This window comes from Xyrauchen texanus, chromosome 30 (assembly GCF_025860055.1).
Source record: "Xyrauchen texanus isolate HMW12.3.18 chromosome 30, RBS_HiC_50CHRs, whole genome shotgun sequence".
Classification (NCBI taxonomy): domain Eukaryota; kingdom Metazoa; phylum Chordata; class Actinopteri; order Cypriniformes; family Catostomidae; genus Xyrauchen; species Xyrauchen texanus.
Genome location: NC_068305.1, coordinates 28,720,399 through 28,733,457, shown reverse-complemented (window position 1 = coordinate 28,733,457; position 13,059 = coordinate 28,720,399). Strand labels below are relative to the sequence as shown.

At 37.1% G+C, this 13,059-nt stretch overlaps 1 protein-coding gene across 2 annotated transcripts in view; it reads right to left on the bottom strand.

Annotated features, from left to right (window-relative positions):
* Positions 1–12,571, bottom strand: part of LOC127623859 (sex comb on midleg-like protein 4) — a 40,347-nt gene extending 27,776 nt beyond the window's left edge. Inside the window, exons 1-2 of one of the 2 annotated variants that reach the window (XM_052098430.1) lie at positions 12,121–12,571; positions 4,677–4,917 (exon numbers count right to left, since the gene is read on the bottom strand). In XM_052098430.1, the coding sequence (XP_051954390.1) occupies positions 4,677–4,881 (205 nt within the window). In that variant the 5' untranslated portion in view covers positions 4,882–4,917; positions 12,121–12,571. Of the gene's footprint in view, positions 1–637; positions 709–4,676; positions 4,918–12,120 lie in introns of those variants that run through there. The other variant, XM_052098431.1, reaches the window with a different exon arrangement.
* Between the last annotated feature and the right edge of the window lie 488 nt (positions 12,572–13,059).

Below are 13,059 nucleotides of genomic sequence, written 5' to 3'. Positions count from 1 at the left end.
AAAGAATATTGATAAACTTTAAATCTAAATGTTAACATTTTACTTTTAGCAAACATGCTTTATCTGCCTTGACAAAACAATGCAAGTTAGCTTGCCTTGTAACTTATTATAAAATATAAAACTAAAAGCCGTGACTACAGTACTATCACATCAAATTTCTTTGGCAGGGCAGCAAACATTTCAAAATGTTTGCAGAGGTACAACCAAGACAACAAATGTAAACAAGTGAACCACAAAGTTCCTGGCAAGTCCCTATTAATTGTGTACTGGTTTTATATATCTCAAATGTTTTAGAGGTAGCAATCTGAGTAAAAAGTGCAAAATGTAAACATTGTAAACCTGTCACTATGCTACACCTTTTAGGTAGTGCTCATGTAACCCTAATTACCCTATTATAGGTTTTTTGCCAGAAAGACTAGTCTGCAAAACTTTTGGACGGAGTAACATTAACATGGGCCCGCATTTTCATACTCTCGGTGTGGTCGCTGGGATGGTACCTTTTCAGGTGACGAAAAGGTTTTATTTGTCGTGTTTCCCGTCTTCACCGACCGACGGCATATTTCGCAGACCGTCTTTATTTGCGCGTCGTCGCTTTTCAGATATCCAAACCACTTCCATATAATTGACGTCTTGATACCTTTTTTGTTAACAATTTCCTCAGCTTTGGAAGATAGTTCGAGTTCGTCGTTTCCACTCATTTTTTCTTTACATTCACTTTCTTCACTGCCGGTAGCTCAAACAGTGCTCCGCTAGCAAATGGGCGTGTACTTAGACGCACAAGCCAAAATCTGCATTCTGACTGGCTGTTGTCCGTTTATTTCTGCTTTGTAATAGGCTGTTAGGTCTATCCATATCGAGTAAACATGTCAAAAGTTTATCATCGTAGTCTAAATAAATATTATCGCGATGCCATATCGAGATCGTTTTATCGCCCAGCCCTAATTTAAACAGAGTAATTTATATATGTTAGGTTTACTATTTTATTATTATATTTTATTGCGGCTATAATGAACAGGCTGCGATGTCAAGATTGCAATGATGAAGTGTGAGTGTGTGTGTGTGTGTGTGTGTGTGTGTGTGTGTGTGTGTGTGTGTGTGTGTGTGTGTGTGTGTGTGTGTGTGTATTTGTAACCTTAAGTAATCATGGTTTATTTATACATTTATTTATTCATTTGTTCATTTATTTATTATTTAACATGTATGTGTGCGTTAAAAGTACCATTGCAGCAACGAGAACGGGTGTGAGCCAAATTATGTTAAAGATGTGTTCTGGTGACTGGCGTGTTTTTAAACCAATCAGATAAGTGTAAATCGAGAGTTAGCGATTAGCTCATCTGATTGGCTACATGAAGAAGGTGGACTCGCCCTCCACTTCGCGCTCCCGTTGGAACAACGTCATTTCAACAACAAAAGGTAGTTTTATCAGAAAACTAATCAGAAAGAAAAACAATCGCAAAGATCGCAAAACAATAATTATAAAAGCGGCTGTTTGCTGCCATTTTTGTTGTTTTCTTAAAAATGTAAAACACAAGCATCGATGTTTTATCACAGGTTTACAATATAAGAGTGTGATTTCAAAGCATTTTGAAATTTGATCATCATTCTCGGAAGTTTTGATACGTTCGGATCGATCAGCCCATCCCTACTTTCTTTAGACATATGTTTCATGTGTTGGTTTTAATAAAGACTCGGAGTACTCATAAAACTCACAGAACGAAATATGCGTCACACTTTACTGCGTTCTCAACAACATGTAAGTCTTCTTCATACGTTAAAACAACGAGAATACAGAAAATAGGCTTAGACCTCCACCTAGTGGTTATATTATAGAATTAAAGGAGAAATTACACATGAGACAGCTTTATAACTTAAATGGCTTTAACTGAAATAGACAAGTTTAATATAACTATTCTGATAAGTGTATATTTCCAACATCATGTTTGTGTTATCCGTTTCTGTAAGTTTTTGTGACGTGTTTCAGAAAGATAATCGCTTAGACAGAGCGATAGTTTATTTTCATCTTAACCGGACATCACAGTTGATCACTGCAATAATTCATAATTCAGTATATTGATACCCGATTTCTTTATCAACTGTTTGTTCAATTGAGACATAAGGGGGTGATTTCAAAGCATTTTGAAAGTGACACACTTCCTTCTGCCAGTTGGTGGCGCTATAACTTTGACTCACAGTAGTCACATCCATGTGACACACTGCTGAAGTTTCATCGAGATCAGTTAATGTATGCAAAAGTTATAACACACTTCCTTGCTTTTATGCTTCCTTTGTGTGCTTTTTGGAGCTTCAAAGTTTATTTGCAATGTGTTCCACATTCAAACCAAAATATCTGACTTTCTGTTGGTCTGTTTGTTCACTTGAGACATAAGAAGGTGATTTCAAAGCTTTTTGAAAGTGACACACTTCCTTCTGCCAGTTGGTGGCGCTATAACTTTGACTCACAATAGTCACATCCATGTGACACACTGCTGAAGTTTCATCGAGATCAGTTAATGTATGCAGAAGTTATAACACACTTCCTTGCTATTTGCTCCCTTTATATGCTACCTTTATGGGGTTTTTGGAGCTTCAAAGTTTCCTTTGCAATGTGTTCCACATTCAAACCAAAATATCTGACTTTCTGTTGGTCTGAGCTAATGACTGTAAATTAGAAAGTTGTCCGGCTCGATGAGAACAATATAATTCCTGAGTTTTGTTACTCTAGGTCGAAGTATGAAACCAATACCCCACTTTTGTCCAAAGGTGGCGCTACTGAGCCCCTGCACCAGGCATCAAAAAAGAATATTCAAGTTTGAAGCGCTGCCACGACAACAGTATTTAAGATCTCAATAATCCTTTCACACGTCTACATCTGCCGTGTGTTTACATTAGACACAAAGTTTCATGTAAATCGTGTAACAATAAGAGAGTGATTTTAAAGCATTTTGAAAGTGACACACTTCCTTCTGCCAGTTGGTGGCGCTATAACTTTGACTCACAATAGTCACATCCATGCGATCGGCTTCTTCCAGCGATCACACTGCTGCGGTTTCATCGAGATCAATAAATGTATGCAGAAGTTATAACACACTTCCTGTTTCACTTTTCGCGGCATAATTTCGTTTCCTCGCCACGGCCAAACCGTTCGAGATATCAAAAATCCGCTTTCAATTTTTCATCCTCAATGTCTTGACTTCATGCTGACCGAGTTTCGTGGCGATTGGTGGAATTCTCTAGGAGTATTTCACATTCCATTGCATGCGTTTTCCAAAAAACCCTAAATAGATGATTTCCAGTTGGCCTGAGGTAAAAAGTAAAAGTATGAAGGATATATGAAACGATGAGATCTTTTCAAGGCATGGGCCCTAATTAATGACTGTGTAACACATACACCATATCCCAAAAAGCAAAAATAAAAAGAGAGAAATATCTTCTTTTTTTCCTTCCACATTGAGGTCAGGGACAGCAATAATTAAAAATGGCACACATTAATCTCCATTAATCTTTTTGGAGCGAAGAGTTCTTTGTAATAAACTGAGGATCTCATCTGCTCTCTTTTCCTGTCATTTTGTCCATGTCATCCTCTCTTATACTGTATTTATCTTACCTGTTCCCAATTATTCTTCTTTCACATGTCTATGGTTACATTTAACATCGTGAAAATTCTGTCCAACCAAATTCCTATTAAATTCAGTAGGTAAAAATTATTGGTACTGTAAATGTAGGTCTCTGTACACTCCAAAGGAAGGTTCTACCGATTCCCCATAACTGGAAAATACAGTCCTTCTTTGCATATATAGCACAATCCACAGGCTTTTGAGAGGAAACTTCAAAAATGAAAATTCTCTCATCATTTACTCACCCGCATACCATCCCAGATGTGTATGACATTATTTCTTCAGCAGACCACAAACAAAGATTTTTAGAAGAATATCTCAGCTCTGTAGGTCCATACAATGCAAGGGAATGGTGATCAGACCTTTGTAACTCCAAAAATCACATAAAGGAAACATAAAAGTAATCCATATGACTCCAGTGGTTAAATCCATATCTTTAGAAGCAATATAATAAGTGTGGGTGAGAAATTTATTAAAAAAAAATTTTTTTTCACTCTAAATATCCACTTTCACTTTTACATCTGAAAGTCACATGATGTGGTGCCCATTTAGTTTCACTTTCACATCTGAAAGGGTTTGGAATAAAAAATATAGTTTTTTATTATTTACTTTTTGTAACATTGTTCTGTTTCTTACCCACACCTATTATATAGCTTTTGAAGATATAGATTTAAACAGTGGAGTTATATGGATTGTTTTTATGTTTTCTTTATTTGATTTTTGGAGCTACAAATGTCTGATCACCATTCCCTTGCATTGTATGAACCCAAAGAGCTGAGATATTTTTTCTAAAAATCTTTGTGTTCTGCTGAAGAAAGAATGTCATACATATCTGAGTAAATGATAAGGGAATTTTTTTGTGTGAACTATCCCTTTAAGAGTGATAAAGACTTAAAACCAAAGTCTTCAGAATGCTAGGATAACCCATGGCCACATGCATTAAGTTCTGACATGTCCAATTCCAAACAACACCTTGAAAATTCAGGACCGTCTGGATTATAAGGAAGTCCGGGATTGTATACTCCGCTATTTAAGTAGAGTTATCGTGAATTAATGACTTACTTTGTGAACAAGTTGGTGGTGTCCTATCCCGTAACTGCTGCCCACTCTGTGCTTCCACTCCCTCCAGGTCAACGAGTTGCCAAAAGCCCCTCCCCCCGTCGTCACGCCGATCAAGGCGAAGGCGGAGCCTGACACTCTGCACACCCAGGACACTTGGTATCCAGGAGACAGTGGAATCCTCCAAATCCCTGCCACGCAATCTCATTCCCACAGCAACTCACACATCGACCAAAACATTACACTGGGAGACACAAACAGATATGAAGAGAAAGACCATTAATCCAGAGTGCATAAAACATAACAATGAAAAATTATTTAAAGAATTATTACTGCCTTAATAGGTGAAAATACCAAAGATTAAAAATAAGATGTCATCTGTAATAAGCATAAAGGGTACAAAATACAGTATATATGAAATGCAAAACAAAGTCAGCGGTGACAATCAACCTCTTATTTAAAAGAAACTTAATTTCTTTAGTCTTATCCCATATTGAAACAAAATTACAAATAAATATTCAAGAGATATCCATTCACTACACTTAGAAGAACAGTGCTTTAACATAGGCTACAGCATGACATTGTTTTTTGCAATTATAAAATGTGTAATATTAACCACTGGTAAATGAAAGCATGAGTTAAAATAAGAGTGAATATTTTCCATAAGATTTTGCAATCCTCTGGACCTATTAAACTAGGGATGAAAATTCACACAATGATAGAACAAAATTTTATTTCCAGTTTTTTTGTTTTTGTTGTTGTTTTGATAGCATGTGAAAAAACACATACACAGTACTTAAAGTATATTACTGGATTAAGGCAAGTGCAAATTGTTTAAGATGCAAATGTAAATATGTCTTTGTTGTCATTCTTGAACCATAGTTTGGAATTCACTGAATGCTTGAAATTCAGTCAAGTGGGGATGCAATGCATCTTAATGGTAAAGTTGACCCAAAATTGTGTCTAAAGTGTCTGGTATTATACACACATTACTGCAGGCAATTGTGAATTTAAAACCTGTGTAACAGATAAATGGGTTGCTTCACTGTGAAGATTTAGTACTTTCAAGTAATTATAAAATCACTATTTTTTCAATCATAACTTTCTCATAATTTTTTTTATTTCAGAAACTCTGACAACAAAAGCATATGCAAAACAGGGAGGACACTCAACCATGAAATCATCTGAAGAGGAGTGCCTCCCGTTCAGGTACACACAGCTTTTTTGGCTAACTACTAAACACACACACACACACACACACACACACACACACACACACACACACACACACACACACACACACACACACACACACACACACACACACACACACACACACACACACACACACACACACACACACACACACACACACGTTGTGTTTCCATGTTTTATGAGGACTTTCCATAGACATAATGGTTTTTATACTGTACAAACTTTATATTCTATCCCCTAAACCTAACCCTACCCCTAAACCTAACCCTCACAGAAAACATTCTGCATTTTTACATTTTCAAAAAACATAATTTAGTATGATTTATAAGCTGTTTTCCTCATGGGGACCGACAAAATGTCCCCACAAGGTCAAAAATTTCGGGTTTTACTATCCTTATGGGGACATTTGGTCCCCACAAAGTGATAAATACACGCTCACACACACACACACACACACACCAGTACATATATTTGATATCTTTAAAGAGCATAGTGGCAAAGATGTCCTGAAATTCTGGGCAAGGTGCCCAATTGTCCATTCTGTGGCACTTCTCATACGGTCTGCATTCATATCCTCAGCTCCCATCAAGCATGTACTTATCAATGGTTGTTTAATAATCACATCATAACATACATGAATGGTACTGTAACAAAGATGTTGAGTAATCGGATCATCCTGAACAGGTATTCTGGACCGCTGTAAAGGTGCAACCATTTGTGCAAAACAGTCAAACACTGGCATCATAATGGAGCCCTGGGTAGCTCAGCAAGTATTGATGCTGACTACCATCCCTGGAGTTACGAGTTTGAATCCAGGGTGTGCTGAGTGACTCCAGCCAGGTCTCCTAAGCAACCAAATTGGCCCAGTAGCTAGGGAGGGTAGAGTCACATGGGGTAACCTCCTCAGAGTCGCTACAATGTGTGGTTCTCACTCTTGGTGGGGCGCATGGTGAGTTGTGCGTGAATGCCGCGGAGAATAGCGTGAAGCCCCACATGTGCTACAACTCCACGGTAATGCGCTCAACAAGCCATGTGACAAGATGCACCGATTGACGGTCTCAGACGCGGAGGCTACTGAGATCTGTCCTCCGCCACCCGAATTGAGGCAAGTCACTACGCCAAAAGGAGGACTTAGAGTGCATTGGGAATTAGGGAATAATTCCAAATTGGGGAGAAAAGGGGGGAAAAAACAACAACACTGGCATCATGTTGCAAAGTGTCAGAGGGTAATTAACTGTTGCTGATATGTGTTGCATGTTTAGGGCGGTGTTTCTTTCTGGCTGATTCATTGGAGAGTTTGATGTTGATAAGATCCGATTTGCACAATGACACCATTGCACCATTTTGTCAGTGTTGTGTGTACATGGGATGGGGCTTATGCCCAAGTGTGCATGTGTGCATTATTATCGTTTGTGTATCAGTGTATGTGCTGGGGCAGGTGTTTTAGAATAGTCTTCAGGTACAAATGTGTTGTAAATATTAAATGTGTTAATAAAATATCAATGCCTCTCACTTCCATATAAAAAAATATAACTAAATTATGGTTACTGTCCTTTTTGGAAATTGGGTGCTGATCAATAAATAATATATACTTAATATAATAATAAACTAATATACACTGTAAACCACAATGTTGTCATTACTGGAAAATCAATAGTCTTAATTTCTTGACAACATTACATTACTTGAAATGCCAAGTTTTTGACTCATAACTCAAATATTTATGTTCCTTGAAATTATTTTTCATTAAAAATCCATAGACTTAAGACTTTGTGTTAAAAACTCAACTTGAGTACAAAATTTAGGCTTTGCCCACACTGCCTTGCGCTTGAATTATGTAATTATGTTTCCTTGGTCAAAGGGAACATATGGGGGCATTTAAATTTTAAGAATTCAAAGAGTTTTTAAACTCTTTTGTAGTTTATTATTTATGTTTTGTTGCAAATAGTTGTTTCATGTGATGTCGCCATTAGGGTGATCTGTATCCTGTCCCCTTTAGTCAAGTTGGACCCCGTTAAAGGAATATTCTGGGTTTAATACAAGTTAAGCTCAATCGACAGCATTTTGAATAAAATTTAAATCAAGGTTAATGGAGCCCATTTTTGGAGGGATTGAAGTCAGAAATGTGTAGTTTATAAAAAAAAATAAAAGCGCTTACATTAATATTTCTGTTAAAACTCATGTATTATTTTAGCTGTAAAGTTGATTATATTGTCATTTTAACAGTCATTTTAGGATTTGTTGACATTACATTGTCATGGGCCGGTGCATGCCAGCCTTCACCTTCATTGCACCGTGGAGGCTCTCGGCCGCCCTCTGACTCACGCGTGCATTAGACTCCTTGGTCCATGTTTCAAGACAGGTCGGGTGGGTGGCCGGAATTTGTAAAGTTGGATATAAATTCACAGAAAAATCATGTCAAGTCAAGTCAAGTGTTTACATGCATATTGCTAATATCCAGTGACTATCCTTTTGCAAAAGTGATTTTTGCTGCTTCTTTTTCTATTTGAATAAAAGGAGGGATGAGTCCAAATAAATTTTTGTGGTAATCAACATTATACCTCAAATGCTGTTGATTGAGCTTAACTTGTATTGAACCTGTAACATTCTTTTAACACTTTCTCAGTTCTCCTTGTGCTTGTGCAACTGAAATATAGGCATATCTGCATTTATGTGGGGAAATAAGAATATTTTAATGATTGGCCTAGAATCAGTTATAATCTTCATTATTTAAACTGTGTATGACCTAAATTTGAGTTATTCAATTAAAATTATTAAGTTGAAACAACAACATTTAAATAGCAAATCTGAGTATAGTCCACTTGCATCTAGTTGCCTTAATTTAAAAAGTTAAGTTCAATCTAAATGAACATCAAGTTAAGTGAACTTTATTACACAAGTTTTGGAGATACTATTACTCAATTCAACTGAGGGAATGAGTTTACTCAATCAATTGAATAGAGCCAAATTATTAGGGTTTTACAATTTCACCACTGTCACTGTACTGGTCTTCACTAATGCATCAGTCAATCGGAGCTTTTCAAATGTATATTGTACAAACAGCAGCTATTCAAATTAAAGCATCGTATTACTGATCTTGATGACATTTTCTATGTTCATGAGGGCAGGGTATAATTTTGAATTACAATCTTTAATCAGTTTATTTAAATACAATCTATTAGACATAGTGACAGCCTCTGTGCATAATACAAAATTCTATAAAAGTGAAAAAACTCCAACAGTGGATTCACCGGTCCTTTTTTTTTTTTTTTAACCATAAATAACTATTTTCATCCCTCTCAGTGGCCAAACAAAAGATGTAGCATGTAATGTGTGGTTGGATTTGATAAAGCTATGACTTCTACTGAATGACCTACAGAATTAAAAAAATATTTATGCAAATTAGCTGACTGTTCCAATCAATAGGGCTATTGTTAAGAAAACTGGACTGGAGACGACTTCTTTTTTTACCACAGAAGAAAAAAGTAAACTGGACAAAGCTCCATCCTCTCCCTCTTCCTATTTTAGCGTATATCCAAATGCAAGCATCCTATTTGTCACGAATGCATATTTTACTTGCTGGTACCTTTTGTGGCTTTTCAGAGATGTTTCTCTATACATGCTTTCATGAAAATGATCCTGTTAAAGGAGATGAGGTTTTAAATTAATGAATTAAGTCAGGCCCTTTCCAAAGCTTACACATAAGGTTTTGATAATGTTTCATGTGTGCAAATTTCCTGCAAGGGGAAACATTTGGAATTGGGCTTAAGATACACTGTTTTCATCTTAGTAGAAACCAAGAAAAAACACTGCTGAAATTGTATGGTATTAAGGCAAGTATTGCAGTGGTTTTAGTTTTTAATTACTCATAATAGTTTAACAGCTGAATCATTGTGGCTATTGGTCTTGGTCATATTCAGTGCAAGTGAGCCAAGTTCTGTGCAGTGGCGGATCTTGCAGTCGTCTTGTCAACAACTTTGGGGCCGTTCTCATTTGGAATCACCACCACACACACACACCCACCACCCAGCTCCCCCCGTAATAATGGCTGCCCTTTCAGATAATCCTTTTAGTGAGGGCTACACTGAGGGCCAATGCTTTATATGCATTCATCCATATTTTATCATATTTATTCGTATTTGCTCTTGTGCTTTGTAGGCTGAGAAAGGCTTAGGCTCCTCTTGAGTAATTACTTTAAAAGCAAAAGAGACACCGCCAAATGATCATTCTGAAACATTAAAATCCTTAAAAACCTTTAAATGCAAAACAACCTTAAAACATTTGAAATGCAAAATAATGATAATCTAAATGGGACATGTTGTATTAAAGAAAGCGTACACACACTGCATACAGTGTACAGTCATGAGCCTATTTTTACAGCTTAAATAAATGAAATAACCCTTCGTTCTGATGCCTTGTGTTCTAAAATTTAGAAGCCCTCACTGCTAACTTTTAGTAAAAAACCAAGATGATTGAATATCATACTGGACTGCATTTGGTCAGCGATATTCAAATACACTTCCCTCTAGCTTTACTTGTATCCTCAATAGGAGACTTATTTGAATATCTCAGTTTAAATTAGGGAATTGAGCCATGGGGCAATAAGCAAAAAGTAAAAGGAGGAAGCTGCAATTGGTGTTCTCAACCAGTATAGTTTTGGTTGCAGACTTGTGATAACACACTGTGAACCACTCCCAGCTCTGATGTACTCATTTTCTAGCACATGATAATGAAATCCATACCCCCAATTTGACTTATCAGCAAATCATACTGTTGTTTGGGTCTTTTTAAACTTCTATACTTTGAAGTGAGAGCAGAAGTTAAAAATATTTTTTCTAACAATGGCAATACTGAATGGTCAGGTGCAGAAGGTCTTGTAAATGAATGCTGAAACCCATCTAAATGACCTTGCGGTTAATCTCAAATTTCACCCAGCTAAGTCTCAATCATATTCGTACTCTCAAGAATCACTTCAGAAAATCACCATGCTCATATTGGCCCATGGAAAAGCACTCTACCTATACCACAAAAAGATTAGCCACTTCTGAAGCCACTACTCGACAATCATGTCTTATTTCAGGCCCATTTTCCGACCAGTGAGGAGTGTGAATTTGTGTGTGACAGGTTCCACAAGATCTTTATTGAATTGTACTGAATTATTTATTTATCTATCTTGCAGTGGTATTTCCTAGCACGGACCATACCACAAACTTTGAAAGGGCAGGGCTGTTTTTTGAATGACCATGATGGTGCTCTGTGACTGGAGTGTGTTTTTCTAACCTTGTAACCACACACACTTTCACACAGCCCATGTGTGGCTTATTTGGACCAATAATAAAGTCTGTGTGTATCCACTTATTCACTCTGACACACTGCCTGGGGGTCTGTTAATACACACACCACTGTGTGTGTGTGTGTGTGTGTGTGTCTCAAAGTCGCTCTTTTCCATAAACATTAGGCCTACTATATCCCATAAATATGACAATTTCATAATGTCAAATCTTCAAGCTGATCAACAGTGTGAAATGAATAGCTCTCTACAAATGCCTCTGACAATTTAACAATTTTTATTTGAAAAGCGTTTACTTACCTGAAAGTGCAAATTATATTCACATTTATTTATCACAAATCTGACTAACACTCCCAGGCTGAATGGGGCTTTAGGGAAATTGCCGACAAAACAAGTGGCGGCACAGGTGGGCAGGTATATTGTCCCAGGGGATCTTAACACCATATACTAAACAAAACAACCCAACGACTAAAAAAAAAAAATAGATCTTCACGATTTTAATTTAAAAACATTCAGCTAAGGTAAATGTACTGACTCAGCCCAAAATAAATAACTCAAATTTCCTATGCGGTAGATGGTGGGAAATAATGCCCTAAAAATGAGTTATTTGACGACTATACCCGACGTGTACCTCAGAGATTTGTCGATATGATACGTTTTAAAAGAAATTACCTGTGCGCAGCATTATTGTGAAAAAGAGTTCTGACTGACTGCTTCATGCATTCGCTTCATGCATTCCCTTTGATCATCTGATTAAAAAAATATCGACAGGCACCGAACAGTATAAGTTATTAGGCTATAGCCGAAAATATTGATTAATCACCAGACAAACAGCATTGCTGTGGCCATTTCATTTTTACCTCGATGAACTTGCCGTTTCAAATGACTTTGAGATCAGCAAAGATCCATTTGGGTAAATGAGCTCATGCCAAAATCGTTTACCTCTGCATTTGTCGGCGGCCGAACAGTTAGATCGTCATCTATCCGATTGAGTCGTGCAGAACTGCCCCAAGAGCTGCAGCTGGACTGCGGGCTCGATTTTCTTCCCGCGCCGCCGGTGCAGAAGTGAAGTCGCGCGAGGACCGTGGCCAGTGTTCCCGGAGCAAAAAACAAACAAACAACCGGTTTCGCTTGCACGTAGTGACGGTGCCAAGCTGATCCGCACCCCGGGGATCTAATTAAATGGCAGGGCACGGGGGCGTATGGTGAAACGCTTATACCTATAGGCTATTTCTCTAGGTATGCAAAACTATATGTCGAGTAAATATCCACACAGGATATCCGATCGTATCCTAAAAAATCTATTGCCTAAATATACTGCATTAGCCCCTGAAACTGTATGTTGAGCTAGAAATCTCTCTTCGGTTCTTAGGTTTCGGAAAAAGCCAACTTGAAAACCCACATAAAGCTTTTTATTGAAATTCATAAGAGGATGCAGGGCTATTCTAATCAATGTTTCCTATCAGGTTATTTCCACTAATAATGCTGTCTCTGTGTGTGTGTGTGTGTGTGTGTGTGTGTGTGTGTGTGTGTTGCGTGCATATTTTAATGCAACGTTTTTTGACAGTGTTGTTTCTTATATTTTCCAGACACTCCAAAGTAACAACATATACGGATAACTCGTTGTAATTCGTAATTTTATAAGATAAATGCATTGCATCAACAACTGTCTTCATGAAGATCATTGAAACAGATTGTTAAACAAAGATCATCGAAACAGCCCTTTACATAAAAAAAAATAAATAATTAAATAAAAAAAACATAGAGATTTTTAAACATAGGCCTAGATCCCATCAATTTTTGCTATTAAGTTAAATATATATTTTTACTCAAAAGTTAAAGCAGAATTTTGCTAATTAGATGTTTCAACCTTCTCTGCCG